The 22715-nt window shown below is 49.2% G+C and overlaps 9 protein-coding genes and 1 non-coding gene across 10 annotated transcripts; 5 read left to right on the forward strand and 5 right to left on the reverse strand.

The window, feature by feature from the left end:
- Nucleotides 1-317: 317 nt before the first annotated feature.
- Pdw03_2789 (Ethanolamine utilization EutQ) lies at nt 318-1163 on the forward strand (the record flags this gene model as incomplete). Its single annotated transcript, XM_066100287.1, has 5 exons — nt 318-378; nt 481-546; nt 618-850; nt 923-997; nt 1059-1163. 5 exons carry the CDS (start codon nt 318-320, stop codon nt 1161-1163), a joined length of 540 nt encoding a protein of 179 aa, XP_065955687.1.
- A 495-nt stretch (nt 1164-1658) lies between these two features.
- On the forward strand, nt 1659-2720 carry Pdw03_2790 (Myo-inositol-1(Or 4)-monophosphatase; the record flags this gene model as incomplete). Its single annotated transcript, XM_014682230.1, has 1 exon — nt 1659-2720. One exon carries the CDS (start codon nt 1659-1661, stop codon nt 2718-2720), a length of 1062 nt encoding a protein of 353 aa, XP_014537716.1.
- An 897-nt stretch (nt 2721-3617) lies between these two features.
- Nucleotides 3618-4626, forward strand: Pdw03_2791 (Chitin synthase; the record flags this gene model as incomplete). The annotated part of the gene is made up of 4 exons (XM_066100288.1): nt 3618-3719; nt 3771-3838; nt 3923-4362; nt 4427-4626. The coding sequence occupies 4 exons, from the start codon at nt 3618-3620 to the stop codon at nt 4624-4626; spliced, it is 810 nt and encodes a 269-aa protein (XP_065955688.1).
- Nucleotides 4627-5361: 735 nt separating this feature from the next.
- On the forward strand, nt 5362-9134 carry Pdw03_2792 (Chitin synthase B; the record flags this gene model as incomplete). The annotated part of the gene is made up of 5 exons (XM_014682228.2): nt 5362-5369; nt 5429-5626; nt 6022-7918; nt 7973-8139; nt 8201-9134. The coding sequence occupies 5 exons, from the start codon at nt 5362-5364 to the stop codon at nt 9132-9134; spliced, it is 3204 nt and encodes a 1067-aa protein (XP_014537714.2).
- A 2539-nt stretch (nt 9135-11673) lies between these two features.
- Pdw03_2793 (Methyltransferase type 11) lies at nt 11674-12606 on the forward strand (the record flags this gene model as incomplete). Its single annotated transcript, XM_014682227.1, has 1 exon — nt 11674-12606. One exon carries the CDS (start codon nt 11674-11676, stop codon nt 12604-12606), a length of 933 nt encoding a protein of 310 aa, XP_014537713.1.
- A 57-nt stretch (nt 12607-12663) lies between these two features.
- Pdw03_2794 (Glutamyl-tRNA(Gln) amidotransferase subunit A, putative) lies at nt 12664-14635 on the reverse strand (the record flags this gene model as incomplete). Its single annotated transcript, XM_014682226.1, has 7 exons — nt 12664-13212; nt 13267-13390; nt 13445-13866; nt 13920-14019; nt 14071-14144; nt 14209-14307; nt 14360-14635. The coding sequence occupies 7 exons, from the start codon at nt 14633-14635 to the stop codon at nt 12664-12666; spliced, it is 1644 nt and encodes a 547-aa protein (XP_014537712.1).
- A 516-nt stretch (nt 14636-15151) lies between these two features.
- On the reverse strand, nt 15152-15298 carry Pdw03_2795 (uncharacterized protein; the record flags this gene model as incomplete). Its single annotated transcript, XM_066100289.1, has 2 exons — nt 15152-15167; nt 15222-15298. The coding sequence occupies 2 exons, from the start codon at nt 15296-15298 to the stop codon at nt 15152-15154; spliced, it is 93 nt and encodes a 30-aa protein (XP_065955689.1).
- A 1507-nt stretch (nt 15299-16805) lies between these two features.
- Nucleotides 16806-16891, reverse strand: Pdw03_tRNA55. The gene has a single exon. It is a non-coding gene; the product is annotated as a tRNA-Asp (tRNA).
- Nucleotides 16892-17013: 122 nt separating this feature from the next.
- Nucleotides 17014-18589, reverse strand: Pdw03_2796 (Cation efflux protein; the record flags this gene model as incomplete). The annotated part of the gene is made up of 9 exons (XM_014682225.2): nt 17014-17280; nt 17337-17416; nt 17471-17738; nt 17782-17885; nt 17933-18013; nt 18076-18223; nt 18277-18321; nt 18386-18435; nt 18508-18589. 9 exons carry the CDS (start codon nt 18587-18589, stop codon nt 17014-17016), a joined length of 1125 nt encoding a protein of 374 aa, XP_014537711.2.
- A 1126-nt stretch (nt 18590-19715) lies between these two features.
- Nucleotides 19716-22020, reverse strand: Pdw03_2797 (Spore-specific catalase CatA; the record flags this gene model as incomplete). The annotated part of the gene is made up of 3 exons (XM_014682224.1): nt 19716-21269; nt 21324-21749; nt 21823-22020. 3 exons carry the CDS (start codon nt 22018-22020, stop codon nt 19716-19718), a joined length of 2178 nt encoding a protein of 725 aa, XP_014537710.1.
- Between the last annotated feature and the right edge of the window lie 695 nt (nt 22021-22715).

Below are 22715 nucleotides of genomic sequence, written 5' to 3' on the forward strand. Positions count from 1 at the left end.
AAATTTTTTGAACTTTCTTTCCTGGTAATCTAGAATCTTTCACTTTTGCCTCGAGTCGCTCAAGCACAAGTTGGTCAGAGCAGCCTATACTAAATTCCAGTCTGAGCACTCAGGCTCTGTCATCCAGCGTATGTGGATCGTGGTCGAAGTACAGGTTACCCACCAGAATCAGTCCAGCGGCGGAGGAAGCTTAGCTTTTCTTCCTTTTCCTTTGGCTTCTTCTTCTGCTTTCTTACCCTCTCGCAAAGTAGCAAATACCATGACGATTCCTGATCAATTATAAGAATGTCCTGGTGGATTACGGCTCTCCATCCGACATGTCTCCACCTCCGGGCGATGCACCCGAAGTGTTCCCCTCATTGGGCCAGACCAACACGAGTATTGTCCCCTCATCAGGATAAAGCACACAGGATTATCGCCATATCCCGGGAGTGCGTCCGAGGTGTGCCCTAGTATGAACCAATTGTGTATATTAGTTAGCGGGCACCTCGTTCCTGAATACGTCCCAGTTATATTTCCATCAAAAACACATTCCGCGCAGCAATAGTGAGTTGCCCCTACTAAACCCCAAAAGCAAGTCATTGAGAGTTGCTAATACTAGAATTTACTATGGAAAGTGTCTAGCAATATCGTTCCCCTTACCGTAATTAAAGGCGCCGGCCATGAATTCATCCCCCTCCCTCAGGGCGAGAATGCAACCACTGCCGACTTCCACTCTATCCGCACCAAGACCGAATCCCCTGCATATTTCACTTCGGGGTTCTATAAGATTGAAGCGGGACCTGAAAGACCCGCGAGCTATACCTTTGAGGAGACGAAATATGTCCTCAGTGGTCAGATCGATATTCTGGTGTGTCCCCCTGTTGTATATTGAGATCTTATTCAATGCTTTGCTTGGGCTAACATTTACGGTTTCAAATAGGACGAAGCTACCGGAATCACTCACCACTTAGTCCCAGGAGACTTTGCTTTTTTCTATGTTGGGTCTAAGGTTAAGGTTTGTGATGTCTTTATCGCGAGATCTTAATTGTAATAGCTCTAACCTCTTCCCGTTCTAGTTCTCGACGAAGTCACAAGGGCTTGCCTTTTATGCCGTTACTCGACCCATTCGATCCCCTCACCCTAACCTTAAAGGCCGGGAGGAAGAAAAGGCTAGGTTGTAAAGAGTTCGTCTAGATAATAATTCCTAGGTCTTCATCAAATTCAGGCTAAAAATGCTGATTGTTGTGTTCTCAATCTGTGATCAAATTATCCAGTTTTGTATACATAGAGCAGAGAGCCAGTAGGAAAGCTGATTCAACAGGTGTTTGTCCAATCTTGCACAAAATAGCATTGACCCAATTTGCTCCTGACATCATTGTGTATTATCTCCTAAACAATGCCTCGAGTAGTATTTTCTAAGTCGGACATGATATGAGGCTACTAGAAAAGTGAAAGTGAACAGAAAGCCGCCTCGTAGATCCACAGATATGACGTAGGAAGACTCACCGGTGTTCCCCTACACGTGATGCCCCTGTATCCTGCCCCAAAAAATAAACTCACCGTTTTCGTGCTTGTCACTTCCAATTATCAGTTCTACAGCCGGTCAAGCAGATATCCCAATTTGGGATTAATTATCCCAAACCTTCCCCATAAACCACCCCCTTCAACCGCCCACTATGACCACCTCAACCCCTTACGCCAAAGAGCTCCAGCTCGCCAGCCTGGCCGTACAACGAGCAGCCATCCTGACAAAAGAGCTGCTCTCTGCTGTCGATAAAGGCGCCCTTGACAAGAGCGACGCCTCACCCGTAACAATTGCCGACTTCGCCGCCCAAGCCTCAATAATTGCAGCCATCCACAACGTCTTCCCAGACGACGACATTGTCGGCGAAGAAGATGCCACAGCCCTCCGCTCAAACCCAGACCTCCTCGCAAGAACCTGGGACCTGGCAACCAGCATCCACCTCAATGACCCAGAGAGCGAAGCTCTTCTCCACACCCCACGCACCACCTCCGAACTCCTGGACCTAATCGACCTTGGCGCCAAAGGCGCCTGCACCCCCACCAGCAGGACCTGGACTCTAGATCCCGTGGATGGAACAGCAACCTTTATCCGCGGTGAGCAGTACGCAGTTTGTCTCTCACTAGTCGAAAACGGTATCCAGAAAATCGGCGTCCTCGGCTGCCCTAATCTCCTAGCGTCGGGACCCGTCTCTGAACAGCGGGTCGACCGCGACGGTCTTGGTCAGATGATCTCCGCCGTTGCCGGGCAGGGCGCTACCATCAGACCTATGGGTCCAGGGGCTTTGCTGCCGGCGCGCCCGCTGGAAAATGTCCCGCAAGTTGGGGCTTCCGGTGTGCGATTCATTGATACGCGTGCCGCGAAGACGCAGAATCTCGAGGCTCATGCCCGTGTGGCAGCAGAACTTGGCTGTCCATGGCCGAATCCGGTGGATTTGTGGTCGGCGCAGATGCGTTATGTTGCTATTGCTGTACAGGGAGGATGCAATGCTTTTGTGAAGGTGCCGCTGAGTCCGGATTATCGCTCGAAGATCTGGGATCATGCGGGTGGCATGCTTATTGTACAGGAACTGGGTTGTATTGTTACGGATCTTGAGGGAAGACCTGTTGATTGTTCGCTGGGTCGTACTTTGGCTGGGTGTCATGGTATGGTTGTTGGGCCAGCTTCGGTTCATGGGAAGATTTTGGAGGCTGTGAAAGAGGCGCGGGGGGTGTGATCTTTTCCTCCTTACTTTACATATGGTGTGGTCTTTTTTTTTGGCTTCTTGCTGTCTTTTGCATATTGATTTTGATACCCTAGACAATCATATCATTGGCATGTTCACTGTTGATACTCGTGCCATGTACGTCGTGTACGTAGTGTGCGTAATGTATACTCTTATTTCTACCGGCATGAAGCGTGAGCACTGGCCCTGTTCAGATTTACAAGCGAGTATCGTGGCTGTTATACATATTCCTCCATCTCATTTTTTACTAGTAGAAAAGGTGTACTTCGCGCCTTGTGTGTTTCATACTATTACCAACGTTTTTTTAAGACACAATTACGGGTCTCATTTTTCCTTGATTTTCATCTTCCAAGGTCCTACGCCCAGCAAAAATGACTCAAGCATTTTGAGTTCTGAATTTGCCTACTGCTACCTTGTACACTTCCATACACATTGATTTCAAGTAGATCTTGGCATCAAATGGGACTGTGCACGATGATCTACGCGTGGCAGAAGTGGCGCCATGTTTTATAGTTCATTCTCACTCGAACAAACTGAGCTGGTGCGTAGTCCCGTTTCAAAAGAAACACACAAATTTTGAGTGAAATTTAAAAAAAAAAGGGAAATTTGACAAGAAATGATTAAGATTTCTTTTACCATTTAAGGGAGTGAAGTTTGTAGGTTATAGTCATCAACATGAACAATATGGAGAAGAGACCAAAAAAAAAAAATACGTTGATGTCATCACCATAACTGACCTCTACATCATTTCTGTTTCCCGGTTGAAATGGTCTGATGACCCTATGCGGGGAATCCATTCTTTATCCTTGCTTAAAAGACTCCCTTCCTCTAGACCTTTGATTCCTTTCCACTTTACTCGGCTCCATCAGCTTGGGTAATACATCCACCATGGCATCATTCAACCCGTTCGCTAGACGCGAAACTCATAGCGCCAACTCGCTGAACACTTACCGGGTCCTTGTACCCCTCACCTGGGCTCTGATGGTGGTGGTCGGGATCTACCACTCCGTTCACTCACCTGACGATACTAAGGGCAAGAAGCTTTGGAAGCAGGCTAATAAGCATAATACGCCTTTCAGCCAGAACACAACTGTGACTGGAGTTTTCTGGTTAGTTAACCTAAAATAACTCCAACAATGCCTATCTTGGAGGTGGTAGTGTTTTTGAATATACACAAACTAACCCCCCTATAGGATCGTTCTTCTCCTATCTCAGCTCAGCTATGTCTGGCACCTCTTTTCCAAGAACAATGTCCTCGTCACGGCAGCGGCCAACGTCGCCACCCACTTCATTCTGAACAACCTCTTCCTCGCCGCTTGGATCCTCCTCTGGACTCGTAACCACTTCTGGGGCGCAGAGATCATCCTCATTGCCCATTTGATCAATCAGACGGTGACCTATTGGCGTCACCGCGGCCTGCCAGCATTCGTGCACCTGCCCGCCGTCGCTGGTCCTTATGCTTGGACACTGACTGCGCTGTTCTGGAATGGCGCGGTCGCTGTTCACAGCCATAACCTGCCTGGTCGGATCCTTGCTAATATCTTTATTTGGGTGATTCTCGCGATTGGACTGTTTGATATCGTTCTCCGGGAGGATTACATCCTTGGGTACTGTTTGAGCTGGTTGACGCTGTGTAAGGGTTCCTTGCTTTTTTCAACTTCTTCCTTCGAGTCCTTGGCTGATATAAATCACTCCAGCACTCGCACTCAGACAAATCGCTATCAAGATCATTGCGCTGCAGTGGATCTTTGCTTTTACTGTCTTTGCCGTGTTGTTGGTCGTCTCTCTTTACATCTCCACGACCAAGTACACTGGTCGCGACAGCCTCTTCCGTCGCGTTGCTCATCCTGAGTCGGCAGACCGAGAGAGAGAGCCACTGCTCCGTGAGGGAGTGTGAGCATGTCCTCATGCTAGCATTCAGAACCCAATGCCGTGATCAGTCTAACTTGACTAGTCGGTCGTTGGGGCATGTTTAGGATTGTACTGGGCGAACGATGACGAGAGGCAACAAAAGACAAGGAGAGGGAAAGTATGGAGATTGGAGAGATCTGCAAAACCAAGTCTTCCTTTTGGCAGAATCATGCATTCTTATGTGATTCCCTGGATTAATACAACTAGTTTTGATCAAGTGGCGCACTCATGTGAAAATACATCGACCCACCGAGACGGGGAATGATCGTAGGTATTGAACATGATATTAAATCATTGGTTTGATATTGAGAAAATATGAATCAAGTGGGACAGCAGAATATTGCATGCATGGATTGATTTAATCTATTTGATTAATTATGATTTTCTACCACCTTTTCTCCGTGCTGATTCGGAGGAACTGACAACCCAATTCAACGTTGCCCTGACAACCACATGCACCTCCACCTTGTTGATGCAAAGCGACGGATCTGAACGGCCTGGACGTGTTTGCCTAGCCGATTCTTTTTTTTACTCTTGTATTATCCCGTTCTCCTCTTCGTCTTGCTTGTGTGCCGAGCTTTTAGACATTGTCCTCATATTCCTCTTTTCGTCAGCCCTCAACTGTTCTCTAATCAAACAGATTCACGACCACTCTGTCTGATCTTCAAGAGGGACAGATTACCATCGTTATCTCATTGGTAATCACCTCAGGTGCCATAGGATGAGGCAGTAAGTTCCAAAATAAAACATCTTCCACGGACTGCGATGAATCGCCATCCGCCATTCAGTTACGGCGACGCGCCGCCAGCATACCTCAACCACGACACGGCTTCCTATCTGTTCGATCCTGATTCTCCAACTACCACTTCGCGTCTCAATGGAGGAACGATGCGCTTGTTGCCAAGTGGCGACGGCGCCGATGATATAGCTAGTAGCCATAGGGCTCCTTCGCCTCCTCATTATGACCCTGATTATGAGCACACTCCGTATGTACTTCCCAACTGTTTCCTATACCACTCCTCTGCGTGTTTCACATTCCAGCGGTTTCCCCTCACGATAGAATTACGTGTACCACCATATCAAACTCCTTCATTGACGTGATGGAGAGGCTGGGAAAAATCTTGTGCCTTGGGCAACTGCTCGTTTAATGGGCTTTTTTTTTTTAAACTGGGCTCGAGCCAAATCCTTCCTATGGTTTTTTTTTTTTTTTTTTTTGGTCCATCATCTTCCCTTTAAAACGTTGTAAAATTAGTACTCCAGCGCATTGTTTTTTTGTTTGATCCTCCACTCTACCTCCACATGGGCCCTCTTCCTTCCAGCTTCGAGGCAAAATGGAACGTCTACCAAGACCAAGGTCTAACATCAGGGCGCGCAATTCTAGGACCGGACATGATCAACGCTATGATAATTATTACGAGATGCCCAGCGCCTCTTCGCCTTCACGTCCACCATCCAGCTTGGCCAGCGGACCTAGTATCCCGCCTCCCACAGCAAACCTTGGAAACACCTCCGCCTACCCATCGATTCCCCCACGCACAGGATCTCCCATTCGCCCATGGAGCCCATCACACATCCGACCACCTTCCGTGTCAAGTGTTGGTTATGAACGCGCAGATCTGAACGGCAGCCCGCGGCCCGGTACACCCAGCTCAAGATATGGAGGTAGCCCTCGTCGACCATTGCCTCCTGCGCCTTTGTTCTCCGGACCAAAATCAACAGTCGATACTAGCATCGACATTGGCGATGCTCATGGGGAAGATCCATTTGGTGGTAATGGCCGCACATTTCATCACACCTCGCGGGGCAGCGTCCGATCATTCATGAGCGAGTCGACAATGTTAGGAGATGAGAAAGATGCTATGTCAAAAGTCGACCTCGACGATGAAGATGACGATGAATCGCACATTCTGGATCCCAACCTCCACTATGGCCCGGCACCCGATAAACAGGGCCGTCGTGGTGTTCGATCCACGCAGGTCGCGAAAAAGGAAGTTCAGCTAGTCAATGGCGAGCTTATTTTGGAGTGCAAAATCCCCACCATCCTTCACAGCTTCCTGCCTCGGCGTGACGAGCGCGAATTCACCCACATGCGATATACCGCTGTCACGTCCGATCCGGATGAGTACGGTGAACGGGGATATAAGCTTCGCCAACAGATTGGTACCACGACGCGCGAGACCGAGTTGTTTATTTGTATTACCATGTACAACGAAGATGAGATTGGTTTCACTCGTACCATGCACGGTGTTATGCGGAATATCAGCCACTTCTGCTCGCGAACCAAATCACGCACTTGGGGCCGTGATGGATGGAAAAAGATCGTTGTTTGCATCGTCGCTGATGGCCGTAAAAAAGTCCACCCGCGTACGCTGAATGCATTGGCCGCCCTGGGGGTTTACCAGGAGGGTATTGCGAAGAATATTGTCAATCAAAAGGAAGTGCAGGCACACGTGTACGAGTACACTACGCAGGTCTCGCTTGATGATGATCTCAAATTCAAGGGGGCTGAGAAGGGAATTGTTCCGTGTCAGGTCATTTTCTGTTTGAAGGAGCACAACAAGAAGAAACTGAACTCTCACCGGTGGTTCTTCAATGCTTTCGGTCGTGCTCTGCAGCCCAATATCTGTATTCTGCTCGATGTCGGAACAAGACCAGAGCCAATGGCGCTGTACCATTTGTGGAAGGCCTTCGATCAGGACTCCAATGTTGCCGGCGCTGCTGGGGAGATCAAGGCCGCTAAGGGTAAGAACATGCTCGGTCTGCTCAACCCTCTGGTGGCAAGTCAGAACTTCGAATACAAAATGTCCAATATTCTCGATAAACCTCTGGAATCGGTCTTCGGTTACATTACGGTGTTGCCCGGTGCGCTCAGTGCTTATCGATTCTTTGCCTTGCAAAACGACGCAGATGGCCATGGCCCTCTCAACCAATATTTCAAGGGTGAAACCCTCCACGGTCAAGATGCAGACGTTTTCACTGCCAATATGTACCTTGCCGAAGATCGTATTCTTTGCTGGGAGTTGGTTGCCAAGCGTGAAGAGAGATGGGTGCTCAAGTTTGTCAAGAACGCGGTTGGAGAGACTGATGTGCCAGACACGGTTCCTGAATTTATCTCCCAGCGCCGAAGGTGGCTGAATGGTGCTTTCTTCGCGGCTGTGTACTCGATCTTCAATGCCAAGCAGATCTGGAAGACGGATCACACTCTTGCCCGCAAGATCTTGCTTCACATCGAGTTCTTTTATCAATTCCTTAATCTGGTGTTTACTTACTTTGGTCTTGTGAGTCTTCTTCCCTCTTTTCTCTGGTGGTGTGCATCGACTTACTTTCTACAGGCCAATTTCTACCTCGCGTTCTACTTCATTGCTGGCTCTTTGACTGATGAGAAGCTTGATCCGTTTGGTCACAACATGGGCAAATACATCTTCATTGTTTTGCGTTATGCCTGTATTCTGGTTATGTGTCTGCAGTTCATCATCTCGTTGGGTAACCGACCACAAGGGTGAGGTTCACACGACTTCCCTCACACACACTACAATTTTGCTAACGTGAATTTTTTTTAGGGCCAAAAACCTTTATCTCTCTGGTATCATTGTCTACGCCATCATCATGTTCTACACAGTCTTCTGCGCCCTCTACCTGGTGGTCAAAGAGTTACTCGCACGTGCGGGCATCGGAAAAGATAAAATGGACGTCGGGGACGGCCTGATGATGAACATTGTGATTTCCTTGTTGTCAACTGTCGGCCTCTACTTCTACGCCTCTTTCCTGTACTTGGACCCGTGGCATATGTTCACCTCTTCGGCCCAATACTTCCTCCTCATGCCCAGCTACATCTGCATCCTCCAAGTCTACGCATTCTGCAACACCCACGACGTAACCTGGGGAACCAAAGGTGACAACGTGATCAACACTGATCTCGGTGCAGCGAAGACCATCAACGGCTCGACCGTCGTCGTCGAAATGCCCTCCGAGCAACTCGACATCGATTCCGGCTACGACGCGGCCCTCCGCAACCTTCGGGATCGCCTCGAGGTCCCAGAGCCCCCGCCATCCGACTCCCAGTTGCAGGAGGACTACTATCGCGCCGTTCGTACCTACATGGTCTCCATCTGGATGGTTGCGAATGTAATCCTCGGCATGGCTGTGTCCGAAATCTATGGTATCGGTGCAGGTGGTACAAACATCTACCTCGCCATCATCTTGTGGTCGGTCGCCGTTCTCGCCGGTATTCGTGCTATTGGCTCTACCGCTTATGCCATCTTGAACGTCGTTCAGATGATCGTGGAAGGAAAGACGAAGTTTGATGCCGGAAATATGACAAACTTCGCCCCCAGCTCTTTCGGTGGTTCGAGTGTGGGGGTTACCTCTGAGTCTCGAGCGGCCTCCGCCCGTCCTGTGCGTTATGGCGGCGGTGCATCCTGGAAAGACAAATTTGCTGAGGCTCGCTGGAGTGCTGGTAGGGTTGCCGGAAAAGCGATGTTCTGGCGCAAGTAAATGATTACGATGATTTCTGTTTCGCGTTTTCTGATGATTTATTTGCCGTTCTTTTGGGGGGTGGCGGAGGAGGGGTCATTTCCCTGCTAGCTGGGCTTTCCCGGCTCTCGTCGAGTTCCTCGGACCTGAGCTTTCTTTTGAAATATCAGGTGTTGAATGTTCCCTTGATTTTTTTTTTGATGGAAATATTGTCATGATAGTGCTCTTGTTGGATTTTTATGCTCGTTGCTCTCGCTTTCCAGGAACCTGGACATGTTAATTGATGGATGTACTTATGTGCCCTCGTTTGGGGATTGAATTTAATGTATTGGATGATAATGCTCACAGAAAAAAATTGACTGGACTCCGTTGAAGATCCGACGATCTCTCCAAACGTCTCGTCTTCGGCCTTGTTCTACAGTGACCCAGGCCCAACATATCACTCCAACAGATACCGCTTAAATTGAACGACTTTTTACAAAGTTTGCAAGTCAGGGTTGCTCCAAGGCACATCTTCCTTGTTTCATGTGAAGGGGTGAGAGACCGGGTAGGAGAACAGATGAGGGAGGGTCGTAGAGGGGAAAGGAGATATTGATTTGATTTGAGACAGGGTCTTTTAGCTTTAAATTCAGGATCTGTTACTTCCGAGACTCGTGGGATCGGTATTAACGGTTTTAACTTGCATTGGGCTCGTCGATTACAGACAGTTCATTGATCGTTAAGATTGATCAGGAGATCACTTTGCCCCAAGTCCAACCTGCTCAGCGCTGGGGTTTCACAAGTTTAGTTTTTGGTGTCTCGCAGATAGATCAAATGAGCTCAAAGGTCATAGAACTATGCTCTGACTTGAGTGCATTAGGCAGGGTATCAGAGGGGATTTCAAATGGCGAGGCAAAGCAAGAAAGAAAAAGAGACCGGAAAGGAAGAGGGAATAGAGAGGCCCCATCCACCCGATCAGCCTTAGCTTGATCTGTAAGGCAGACCTCTCAGTGTCAGATATCATAGGTAACAATGGGCGAGACACATGATGGACAGGACCTGATTGCCCACGTTAATTGTGTGGATGTACATTGATTAGATTTGGGAAGAAAAGTGGGCTGACTCGGACTAGTTGAGCACTGCAAGCATCTCACTGGTCATTTCCGAACGCTCTAGTTAAGGAGACTCCGATGGGAAACGGTGGCACTTGATCTGGAACCCCAAAAAAAATCCTGAATCGCAGAATCGGCCTCCGAACTGAAGTTGTTGGAACTGCTGCCACTGCAAGGAACCCCCCTACCGGAACCCAACGCGAACATCCCCATGAATAGCGTTCCGAAGATTTTGTGTGGAAATCGAATGCCAAAGGAAATGTGTCGAGGTCTAGCTATCGTCTGAAATGTGGGGCAGGGATAGGGCGCAGAAGTGAACTTGGACATGGGCAATCCTTCCTTTTAGTTCTTCTATGCAGTGAGATTGCATGTTCTAAGAACTTGTAGACTGTAGACTTACCAACGGTACATGTCTCGAACTAATCCAAATGGATTCGACTCTTTGGGCCTTCGTTTGCTCACTTCACTCTCAATTCCTGTGATCATTCAGGGAATTGAATGAACATCGTTTGGGGTTCTCGCTAGAAGGGATCTTTCGACAGCATTTGATTATCAAGGGGAGGGATCGGGATACAGCTTGGTTTTCAATGTTGAAAGATGAGTGGGATGATGTATTGAAGGGTGGCATGGAGAAATGGCTGGATCCTGGGAATTTTGGGGAGGATGGTGGTCAGATTAGGTCAACTACGGGATTTGAGAGCTGAGTTGGGTTGGAGATGTTAGGACTGAAAGGGGGATCTTTTCCATATTTAAATGGTTGCATTTGACCCCCGCGGACTGCTAGAAAGAAAAGCAAAGGGACGTCAAATATGCCTACTGCTCCAGTGCCTTTCGATCTTCAAAAAAAAAAAAGGCCCTCTTTATCCTGCGTAGGGAAATCGTCCAGGGCGCTATTGAAGATCACCGACAAGGGGCAACTCCATGACTCCACTAACCCCACTCTTGTACAGAGCTCGAGGTTGAAGTCAAGAAAATTCGAGCATAACTAGATGTTCCAGACGAGGGGGACAAGATGGAAATTAAGGAGAAAGTCCCGAGAGAGTATATAAAGTAAATAAAGTATACAAGGCAACTCGAATATGATAGATCTAGTTGCGACAAGGCCTATGTTAAAAAAAAAATGAACCCCGAGATCCGAGATCGATTTGACCGATGTTCTCCGAGACCTTTAAGAGATCTTATTGAACTTCTCCATTAGGACCTCTATTTTTGGAAGATTTTCAAAAATTCCCAAAGTCGAACGAATCGACGTAGTCCGTTTCGTCAATTCCGGGAAGACAACACATTTGCTCGTTCCTATAGTTGTCTTAGGGCCCTTCAAATGACACAAAGGAGATCTTTGAGGACTATAAATACTCCCCCCCCCCCCCCCCCCCCCCCCCCCATATTATCCCAGTCTATCATTCATCAGTCAAAGCATTACCTCACACCCTCATTCCAACCATATTTCCCACATGTCCATATCAACAATGACATCCCACGAAACCGATCCTACCAGAGAGTACGGCTTCAACGCCAATCAAGGCGTGAACTGGTCTGACTACCTCACCTTCCGACCAATCTACCCACCATCCTTCTTCGAAAAAGTCTTCACCTATCACTCCCAAAAGCCCCACTCCACCTGGTCCCTCGCCCAAGACATCGGCGCCGGCTGTGGAGTCATCTCGTCAAGTCTAGCCCCCCGCTTCAACACGGTGATCGTTTCAGACCCCAATGACGGGTACACCGCGCTGGCTCGTAGACTCCTTGTCGAGGAATCCCGTCTGCCCGAATCTAAATTCCGATTCCTGCAAGAAAGTGCCGAAAGAAGCTCTGTGGAATCGGGCTCGGTCGACTTGATCATGGCATGTGAGTGCATCCACTGGACGAGACCGGAGACTGCGATTGCAGAGTTTGCGCGGGAGTTACGCGCGGGCGGGACGCTTGTTATCACGCACTATAATTACCCGCGCATTGTTGGGAATGAGAGGGCTCAGAGGGCTTGGATGGCCTTATGTGCGTTTTATGCGGGCAAGGTTCATGATCCAATGCTTGATCACGCGTTGAGGATTCTGAACTCTGGGACTGAGGCTCTCGGGTTCCCCGGGGAGGATTGGAAGGAGGTTAAACGGTTGTATGTTAATGCGCGGGGGAGCATGGACGCATTTCGGATCAATGATCGAATTGGTGAAAGTCAGGTTAGGGATGGGGAGCATATTGTTTGGGAGGAGGAGGATGCGGATTGGATGGATGAGCAGGACTATGGCTGGTTTAAGGGTTATGCATCTACCTGGACAACCCCAAAGGTGTCCGAGTCGGACATAAATCCGCTTTGGGATGAGATGGAAAGGGCTTTGGAGGGGAAGAAAGTGAAGACTGCTACGCCGCTTGCTATGGTCTTTGCTACGAAGAGACATGGTTGATATAAGAATGTATGTTAAGATTGAAAGTAACCTAAGCAGTTCATCTCCACTGCCACGTCAATCCTTCGAGCATTTCTCCTCTCTGACGATTTCTTCAACAATCTTAGCCGCAGCTAGGGTCTCTTCGTCCTTGAACCGCTTCCCGGAAAGTTGGAGTCCCACCAACGCGCCCTCGTACCTCTCCGGATCTTGGTACTTCCGCCATTCCCTCTTGTCAACCTCATCCCTGGGAACATACTCCCTATCTTCCCCCGTCAACACATCTACCTTCGGATCGACAGTGATTCCAGATGGGAAGACCACAGAAGGCAGGTCTACCAAGTTCCAAACCGCAGTGTAATTCCAATACTGCGACTCACCCATCACCGCCGCGGCAGCGGGGTAGGTCGGGGAGAGAATAAAGTCAACACCGCGACGATTGAGGAGAGCGTGATACTCGTCCCTATAGATATCACGTTGGATGTGCAGAGCCCATGCTTCGGGATGAGAAAGAGGCGTGCTCCGGCTATAGGTAAAAGCCCAATCTGTAAGGGGACATGCGGGCTCTCCTGATTTGGCAAGAACCTCGCGTTGCTTGCTGGCGGCGTCCGGGTAGTATAAAGCGGACTGACCCATGTTAGCGTTATAGCATATAAGACTAGAGTAGAGTTTTGGACTTACAATAATTTCCCAGCCCTGTCGGTGCTTATACGGCTTCCAGTCTACGACGTTTACCCCTGCCGCTACCAGCTTCTGCTTGGCGTGTCTCAAAGCGCGAGTGATGGGTGGATGGGGGCGTACGCAGCTTGGATATGGATTAGCACACCGATACCAGACGTTTGGTTGGATCACGACCCACCCATCGTCCCACATAATAGCCACAGTCATATCCCGTGTCGGAGCAACCGTCTTCCATGGCACAGGCATCAGTGACGTTTCAATGCCCCAAGGCTCTTGCTCCAACACAGCTCTCTGGAACAGCTCTAGATCCTCCATCGAGCAACTGGCCATTGGACCTATCACACCGCGGATTGTCTCCTGGCCCGAGGCAGCAGCTTTGAGTCCTGTTACAGGGTTCCGCAGCGTGGAAGGACGGAAACCATACACACCGCAAAACGCTGCGGGGCAGCGAATTGATCCGCCGATGTCACTTCCAATTCCTAGTGGCGCGCACCGGAATCCCATCGATGCCCCTTCACCGCCAGAGGAGCCGCCTGGGCTTAAAGTGCGGTTGAGGGGGTTTAATGTTGTCCCGGTGATGTTGTTGCTGCAGCACAGGTGCTAAATGCCATTGGTTATGATATGCACTGCTAATGTGAAGTGTGTGGACAGACCATTAATGACTGGGGTTCATTTGTCCGCACATGGAAAATGGCACCGGCTTTGGACAGGAGTTGGAGAAGAAATGCATCTTCTGTGGCGACTTCATCAACCCTGTTTTTGGTTGTTAGCAGTGTGGTTTTCTTGTGGTGATATAATACCCACCAAGCTACATATCCCGTGTTGCATGTTCGGTTCTTCATGGAGACGTGTTCTTTTACGCTGATTGGTATGCCATGCTGCCGTTGTGTCGTCAGAATCGTGCCAGTGTCAAAGTCAACAGGCATGGTTATCTGAGCTTACCAGAGGTCCGACTAGTTTTCCTGTGCTTCTATAGTACTCATCATGCTCTTTGGCGCGAGTGATTGCCTCATCGGCCATGAATTCCGTTGCGAAATTGAGCTGACCAGTCCATCAGCGCGAGAATGACCAAAGCGGAGTCTTCTAATCTCACCAGTTGATGGCCCACCACGGCTCTCTTCAAGAATGCAACGACCACTTCTTCCGCGCTCAGCTTTCCATTGCCCATTTCAGTCACCAGTGCGGTAGCCGACAGTTCAGTTATATGGAGCTCACGCTCATTGAACAGCCCGCTTTGCTGGGGGAAGTCAACCACACTCTTCTGCGAGACCGGCGGCAGTCTGTCAACTGGGAGAAGCCATTGCTTTGGAATAGAATTGGCTAAAATATCTCTGCCTTTTTGAGCTTGACTCTGCCAATCACGAGTCATGTTGAGTAATGGTTGAAAGCCGAAATGGAAAGATAGGAATTTGGGGGCAGGGTTAAACTTGAACATGAGAAAGAGGGGAGACACAAGGCACAACGCATTTCCCCGCAGACCATCTGACCTTGGCTATCTCGGAATCGGATTCGGATTCGGATTCGAGTTTCAAATGACCTATCTTAAGGCCACATCCCTGGCCGAGTGGAGTTCTTATCTGAGAGACGTCTTGCTGATTATATACTCTTCGGGAATTGGTGGACGTGATGCAGTGATATGCGAAGCCAATTCGCAGCGCGCTGTCGCCATTTCAATCCGGTTTGACACATATGTGCTCTAGCGCAGCTTGTATAACATCTGAGTAGCGGGGAAGCACCCTGTCGGGATTTCTGTGGGCTTCAGCGATGCCCAGAACAAAAGTGGTCGCAATTTCCAGCACAGTGTGCGACCGCTTCCGCCAGTCTTCGAGCGACCGATACTTGGGGTCAAGAACTTGCGAGGCTTGCCTGTGGATATGCCAATGCATTATAAACAACGCTCTCTGGGGGGGGGGAGGTTGTTAGCAGAAAGAGAGAACCCTCTGGGGTGGACTGACTGGATAGTGGTGGCAATCGGCTGACAAAAGTCGGTCAGCTTCTTGTTGGCATAGCATGGCTGCATGATGACCCCCATGAAGGTCTGGATCTTGATCTCTAGAACTCAAAGCTGAGTGAGCCCGGAACGCAGGCTTGGAACCTCGAGTGCCTTAAAGACTTGGTCCAGAAGCCAAGCGGCTTGGGCGGCGCGACCGAAGCCCCCGATGTCGGAAGAACCAGTGCAGAAAATGACATCCTGATGCAGACAGATTCCCGGTGATAAATTCAGGCTCGATCGGCAGCAGGACATCGCCATTGGGGATGGTGGTTACTGATGGTAGCTCGGACACGGCCAATTCACAAAAGAAGACCCTGGCCGCCGGACCGATTTAGCACCATCGATGGGATGGTGTTCTGAAGAGGTAGCATTGCCTCTCACAAATGATTATCCCTCGCTGGATATTGGCCGCTTCCCTTGCTCGCAGCAAATCATCCGGATCCGAGCGCGCTTCGATATTGGCACTAGGACCTCCGGCATCTTTTCGATATGCAGGAAGGTAGTGAAGATGAGGACGGGCGGCATAGGCCATTGCGGGCACACCCCACAGTGGACTGTGCTCCGTTCTTTGGTCACCTGTCGTAGACGGCTAGTAGGAGACACGATTGAATCAGGGGGATGGAGATCGGACGGGACTCCTGCACGAGGGCAACTAGACGGTCTATAGTGCGTCGGAGGGTTTGCTGGTCGGCATGAGCAACATATGCAGTGGGACGGATGGTCAATTAAAAGAGCCGAAAAGTCACCGAGGAAATAGCCCATGACGTGATGAGGTCACTGGACAACTATGGGCGGGAGCAAACTGGGAGATGGCGGTGCGGACCTTGGAAAAAGCGAGCGCTGAGACGAGCTGCCCCGTTTGATGAATCAGTTGGGGGATCTGGTGATACAGACTAGCATCTGCTACAGCCGGCTCTGATGGGATCGACTGCCAGACGCACAAGATGGCAGATGTTGAACAAGATTGCCATTTGGGATTCGCAGGTGGTTGTTTGCGCAGACCGATGCTACGGGTTTCCTGACCTCGCTCCAGTAACAGTCCATCTTTTGGCGACGTGGTGACTTTACCTGATACAATATCCATATTTTGGCAGCAGCTTGTCCCACTTCTTTCTCGCTCTGCAGGTCGCACAGGCATGTGAAGCATGAGATGCTTTGAAGCGACCCCTATCCCCTATGGTGACCTTTCAACCATCCTGATGCCTTGGAAGATATAATCAAAATCAAAAGTAGTGGAAACTGCGTAGACCAAAAATGTCCGCACTTGTTGATGGCTGTCCCTAGGTTGGTTGAAGAGCTTGGACTGTGTTAGATTCGTAGACTAATCTGGGATTTCGGCCATGGTATATATATTCAAGTATCTAGGTCTTCGGTCTTCGGGACGCTGCATACACCAATTTTAGTAGAATCAAACCCACCTAATACTCCAGTTTGGGTTGTGATACTGAGAGTAACATTTTCAACAAATAAACCGTCCTTCGAAGACAATGCAACATAGATCATTCACTCAAGTATGACAATACCGACCAAAAAAAAAAAAAACAATCTCTCCCTCGGGGAATCGAACCCCGGTCTCCCGCGCTTATCGGAGTTAATGACAAGCGGAAATCATCACCACTAGACCAAGGAAGATGTGATGGTCAAGTTACTGCTCGACCACTTGACTGGTTAATGGAAGTTGTATTCGGTTTTAAAATGATGATACCATGATAGTTGGAAATGGTTCACTTGTAGTTCACTTGTGGTTAGTTCACTTATCCACCAGTCAACGACGCACACTCTGTCCCGCAGATAACCTGGCACCGGGGATATTCATGCGGCACCTCATCAACATCCTCCAACTCGGGCTGCAGTGTAATGGAGTGGATTCCATAGGCGTGGAAACACTCATGAATCACACGCGCTGTCTTCATAAAGTCCCCGACTGAGTCCTCAGAAACGACGACGTGCACCGAGGCGAGGGTCTTTAGTTGGGTGAGGCGCCAGATGTGAAGTTCGTGGATTGAATTGACACCCTTGATCTGGTGATTGTTAGGATAGAATAGAAACAAGTAGAAAGGAGGAGGAGTTGAAATACCATTTCTAGGTCGTGTTGGACATCACACATGTCAACTCCAGTGGGCACGCTCTCTAGCAGGATGATCCCAGCTTGGCGCACTAGATGGTGTCAGCTGCACGATTGAAGTGTGCCCTTATTGTGCATACACTCACTCAGAGGGAACGACGACAGAATGATGAGGATGGCAATAAACATGCTCACGCCGGGATCAGCATAGAATCGGCCAGCATGGGGTGTAGCGAGCCAGATAGTGAGACCCGCTGCCATGACGCCCAGATTATTGATTGCATCGCCGATAATGTGGATCATCACTCCCATCATGCCTAGATCACCGTGGTCGTGGCCACCATGACCATGGCTATGGCTGCCTGAATCTGCGCAGTGATGTTTTTCGAAATGAAGATGCTTGTGATCGTGATGCTTAACTGTGTCAGTCGGTCTCCACTAGATTGACGCAGCTTACTTGGGTGCTAGAATCATAATCTTCTTCGTCAAGGTGCAGAATCGGGATCTCAACTGTGGGTGATAGACGCTGGTTATGCCCGTGTTCTTGTCCATGTCCATGTTCTAGACACCGTTAGCGTAATACACAAAGAGGACCCCAGGAACCGTACCGTGAAGGAAGACTGCACTAATGAGATTCAGGGCCAATCCGACACACCCGGTGATGAACATCATCTTGGGATTATCAACATCTAGGTACACCGTCAGGTATGACCAGACAAGATCAACTTCCAACATGGGCGATGGCACCCACTGTGTAGAGCAACAAATCGCTCGATGGACTGAAAAAGGATACTGATGCCTAACCCAAACAGAAGAACGCCATTGGAAAATGCACCGAGCAGCTGAGCCCGCTGCCAACCAAAAGTGAGCTCCTTGGGCGAGTCGCCGCGCTCGGATTTCTACATTTCACATCAGTATGACCACCAACACACAACCACTACCACAACTGTACCTTTAATGCAACAAGTGCAATAATAAACCCAACTAGATCATTCAGCTGTAACCCATGTTAGCCAAAGAAAAAACCCCGTCCCCCCCCCAACTCCACCACAACCACCTACATAATGGAAAGCATCCGCAATCAGGGAGATTGAGTGGGTATAGAAGCCCACTAGCCCCGTATCAGCATATCACAAGTCCGTACCAGAACCACTATCACAAAAGCCAAGAAAGGGCAACTAACACGAAATCTCAGCCAGAAAGAAACAGGTCGAGATGCCAATCACTATGCTCAGCCGTGTCGAGCGTGATAGATGAAGAACCATGACTGCGGAGGTCCAATAGCAGAAGAGAAGGATTGAAACGAGGCAAAAGTTCTGGAACGTAGCCTACCATTGATAAAAAGGACATTGTTCGCTGCGAGAACATGAGTACTTCTGATTTTCCAATCTTAGTTCGGAACGCGGCCGGTGGAATATTCCTGCAGTGTAACTCTTCCTGAAATGTGGTCGGTGGCAGGCATGTAAAGGACATGGTACGCGGGAGGTGGAGGATTATGGAGAGTTTTGGTGATTTCTTGGACTAAACTGGTTCGGTTTCTCTGTAGTAGTGATGTTGTTAAAATAACAACTGAGGCGTTTTCAAGAGTGCCGAAACCTAACTCTCGAGGCACACAGGGGGAGCCTGCAACATTAGGCCTCGTGTCATATCGACATTAACTACCCTAATCCGACTTATCAACTGTATTGAACATATATATATATATATGTTAGAAAGTAGATAACTAGCTATTTCGGAGTTCGGTAGAGCTACTACGGATGTATAGATAGAATTGCTTACTATGCTCCTTCAGTTCATGAGCTTACAAGGCTTTTGTTAAGGCACAAAATCTAGTTAATATCGAATACTTTGTAGATAAATAGATTTCTTAACTTTAAGAACTAACTTGGGAGCTCCTAGGGGAGTGGATTTGACGAAAATATCCCTCTTCTATTCTAGTGAGTCCTATAATTCTTGTACAGACTATCTCTCTTGCTCCTATAATTCCACTCCAACCACAGTAAAACTTTACGAGTTACACTATAGCCCATGATGGATGACGTATGTTACATGGGAAGGGGTTGGGCACACATACCAAGGGCTGGAGATACATAGGCCTCAAGAGATCTGCCAAAAGGGCCATGACAGTGTTGGAATCTTCTAGGGCCAAGTTTTCTCCAGCCCTACCTGAGCTTGCGGATGGAGTTTGCGTTGCCGATGAAGAATGCAGGCTAGCTACCTACACAGTGTATTACAGCGGTTTAATGTGGGATCCCACCACCTTGAGGATGGCTGTAAAAACGAATTAGATACCAGGAACATCCAAAGGCTCTCAACTCTGCAACCAAAAGGATACAATTTCAATACAATTTCCTTGGTCACATCCAATTCGGTTCACACCAAATCCCCAACTCAAGCAGCAATCTGATCAGAAAGTCCATCCAGCTCGCGCGCCCAATTACGGTGTCGAGAAATCTGCCAAATAAACTGCTCGGCCAGTCCCTTCGAATCAGGCCCAACCGTGCCAACCTTCAACAATGAAACCGCATCTCCATGGCCTGTAACGACACCATACGACTCTTTGAGCGGCGAACCAGTTTTGGCAACTTCGACCGCAGGAAGCCCGATTTGCTTCTCAATAAATGGCACAGCCTCATTAGTACCTGCAATAGCCTTCAGATGTGCGAAAGACTCAGAGATCCAATGCTTGAAGACGCCGTTCTTCACTAGCGCCTGGATATGCTTCCCACCTGGCACGTAGACCGCATCGAACAGCGTTGACCGCACCCCAGAAAAGAAGTGATCAGGAATAATCTTCTGCCCAGACTCGGCAGTCACACCCTGGCGCTGCGCACCGATTGTGAAAACGAACGCGCCGCGCTCGCTAAGTACCTCTTTCATCGTGGCATACTGGTTGAAGTCAAAGCCGTCGGCAAGCAGGATGGCGATGCGGCGCGTTGAAATGAGGGGTTTCTCCGGCATGAATTCAAGCTGGCTCAAACCTTTGGCCTTAATGCCCCTGTTTTCATTTAGAGATTTCACCGGTGTATCGCCGCCAACGTTCTTCGCGACAGTCGTGGCTAGGTTTAGATCGATCGCTGACAGGCGCTCTGTCATGCGCTTGTAGACGATAGGGTCATCGCAATGGTCCAGCTCAAAGGAGAATGCCTTCGCCACGTGCATCTTTTCAATCGACGAGAGCGAGTTGTAGAATACCTGCGCCTGGTTGAAGTGCTCCTTGAACTTATCTGATAAAGCGCGTTTCTTGAGTCCCTGCTGCTTCTGCGGGTAGCTAACGAAGCCGCCCTGCTCTGCCGTCGCGGGTGGGTTGGCTTCAAACCGGTTCGGCCAGTAGTTTACCTTGCCCTTTGTGATGCGGTGTCTGCCCTGGCCGTCGCGGTTGACTAGGCTCATGTATGGACATACTGGTCGATTGATGGGCAGTTCCTCCCAGTTCGGTCCGAGTCGCGAGATCTGCGTGTCAAAATATGAGAAGTTCCGGCCTTGAAGCAAGGGATCGTCGGAGAAGTCGATGCCAGGCACGATGTGGCTCGTGCAGAATGCGACCTGTTCTGTCTGAGGGAAGAACTCGTCGATATTACGGTTGAGTTCCAGCTCGCCGATATAGCGGATGGGCACTAGCTCTTCGGGCCAGACCTTCGTGGCGTCAAGAGGGTCGAACTCGAAGTTGTCGGCCTTTTCTTCGGGGATGAGCTGCAGACCGAACTTCCAGCGTGGGAAGTGTCCTGCCTCAATCGCCTCCATTAGGTCTTTCCGGTGGAAGTCGGGATCCTGGCCGCTGATCTTCAGCGCCTCATCCCAGACGAGCGAGTGCACTCCCAGCTCTGGAGTAAAGTGGAACTTGACGAAATGGCGCTCGCCAGCTTGGTTAATCAAGGAATAAGTATTCACGCCGAATCCCTGCATCATCCGGAACGACCGCGGAATAGCTCTATCAGACATAATCTGCCACACACCGTATCAGTAACCCCAACCCCAACAGAAGACAGAAATACGAACCCACTGATTCATATGTGTAACCTCCGAATGCATATACTGAAAATCCCAAAAATTATTATGCGCAGATTGACCCTGGGGCACCTCATTATGCGGTTCAGGCTTGACAGAATGAATAACATCAGGGAACTTGATCGAGTCTTGTATAAAGAAAACAGGGATGTTATTCCCGACGATATCCCAGTTTCCCTCTGCGGTATACATCTTGATGGCGAACCCGCGCACGTCGCGTACCGTATCCGCGCTGCCCTTACTACCCTGCACAGTCGAAAACCGCAGGAACAGTGGTGTCTCCCGGTTGGTGTCGGTCAGAACCCCGGCAGTTGTTACGTCCGCGGCGCTCTCGTGTAGCTTGAATTTGCCGAAGGCACCTGTTCCGCGTGCGTGTACTACTCGCTCTGGGATGCGTTCATGATCGAAGCGCATAATCTGTTGTCGGTTAGATTGCTTGCTCGGATGTGTATCGGTGTATGTGTGGATGGATGTAGGTGCGTAGATATACCTTTTCGCGGGCGATTTGGTCTTCCAGAAGTGAAGGCCCGGTCTTCTTTTCATCTACGACACGGAGCCATTGGTCTGGGTTGGAGATTTTGACGCCATGGTCGGTTGTCATGTGCTGCTTGGCGTAGACGTCGACGGTGTCCTTTTGTAGATCGGCATGCTTGCCGTCTGCAGCCTTGGTGTTTGAATTTGCTGCCATAGTAGTGTGTTCGGTTGATATAAACTATTCCAGAGTAACCAGAGAATGAAAACCAGAGTAGGGGATGTAGGGGAAGTAGGGAAAGTTTGCGTCGACTTGAGTTTTCCCATTTTTATACTAAAATCAATCTGCTCACTGTGCAATCCCCAGGTGCGACGTCAATGATGTAATCTCTCGAGTTGCGAGGTCGCATCTGCCAACAAAATGAGATAGTACAATCACACAGCCATAAGTCCATTTCCCAAGTCATAAGTCTAGCCAGGGTGGAATAACCGCTTTGCAAGAATGACCATATTATGACCTATCAACTATACCCTAACCCCGGGTACTTTACCAACCAATGCCGACAGGAAAACCGGTAATAGAGCAAATCAGACAAGAAATGTTGAGGATTCCTCCATTTTAATTCGCGGGGTAGTTTCCTGCACTCCACCTAGGGGGAGCTATAGCTCGGTAGCTTTTGCCGGTGTTATCTGGGTGGTCGATCATGGGGAGTTCCACTGGCAATACAAGGCCTTGACACTGGGATGGTGGGCGATGTCGATTGCAGGTAGCCGATGACGTGAAATCATACCTGGATTGCAGCTTCTTGTTTATTGGTAGTCCTGCGATTATCCTGGAGACCTTGATAGAGTATGACGTCACCTGATATCAGGGAGTCATGTCCGTTGCCAACATATTTTGGAGATCATAAT

The sequence above is a fragment of the Penicillium digitatum genome, chromosome 1 (genome assembly GCF_016767815.1).
Source record: "Penicillium digitatum chromosome 1, complete sequence".
Classification (NCBI taxonomy): Eukaryota; Fungi; Ascomycota; class Eurotiomycetes; order Eurotiales; family Aspergillaceae; genus Penicillium; species Penicillium digitatum.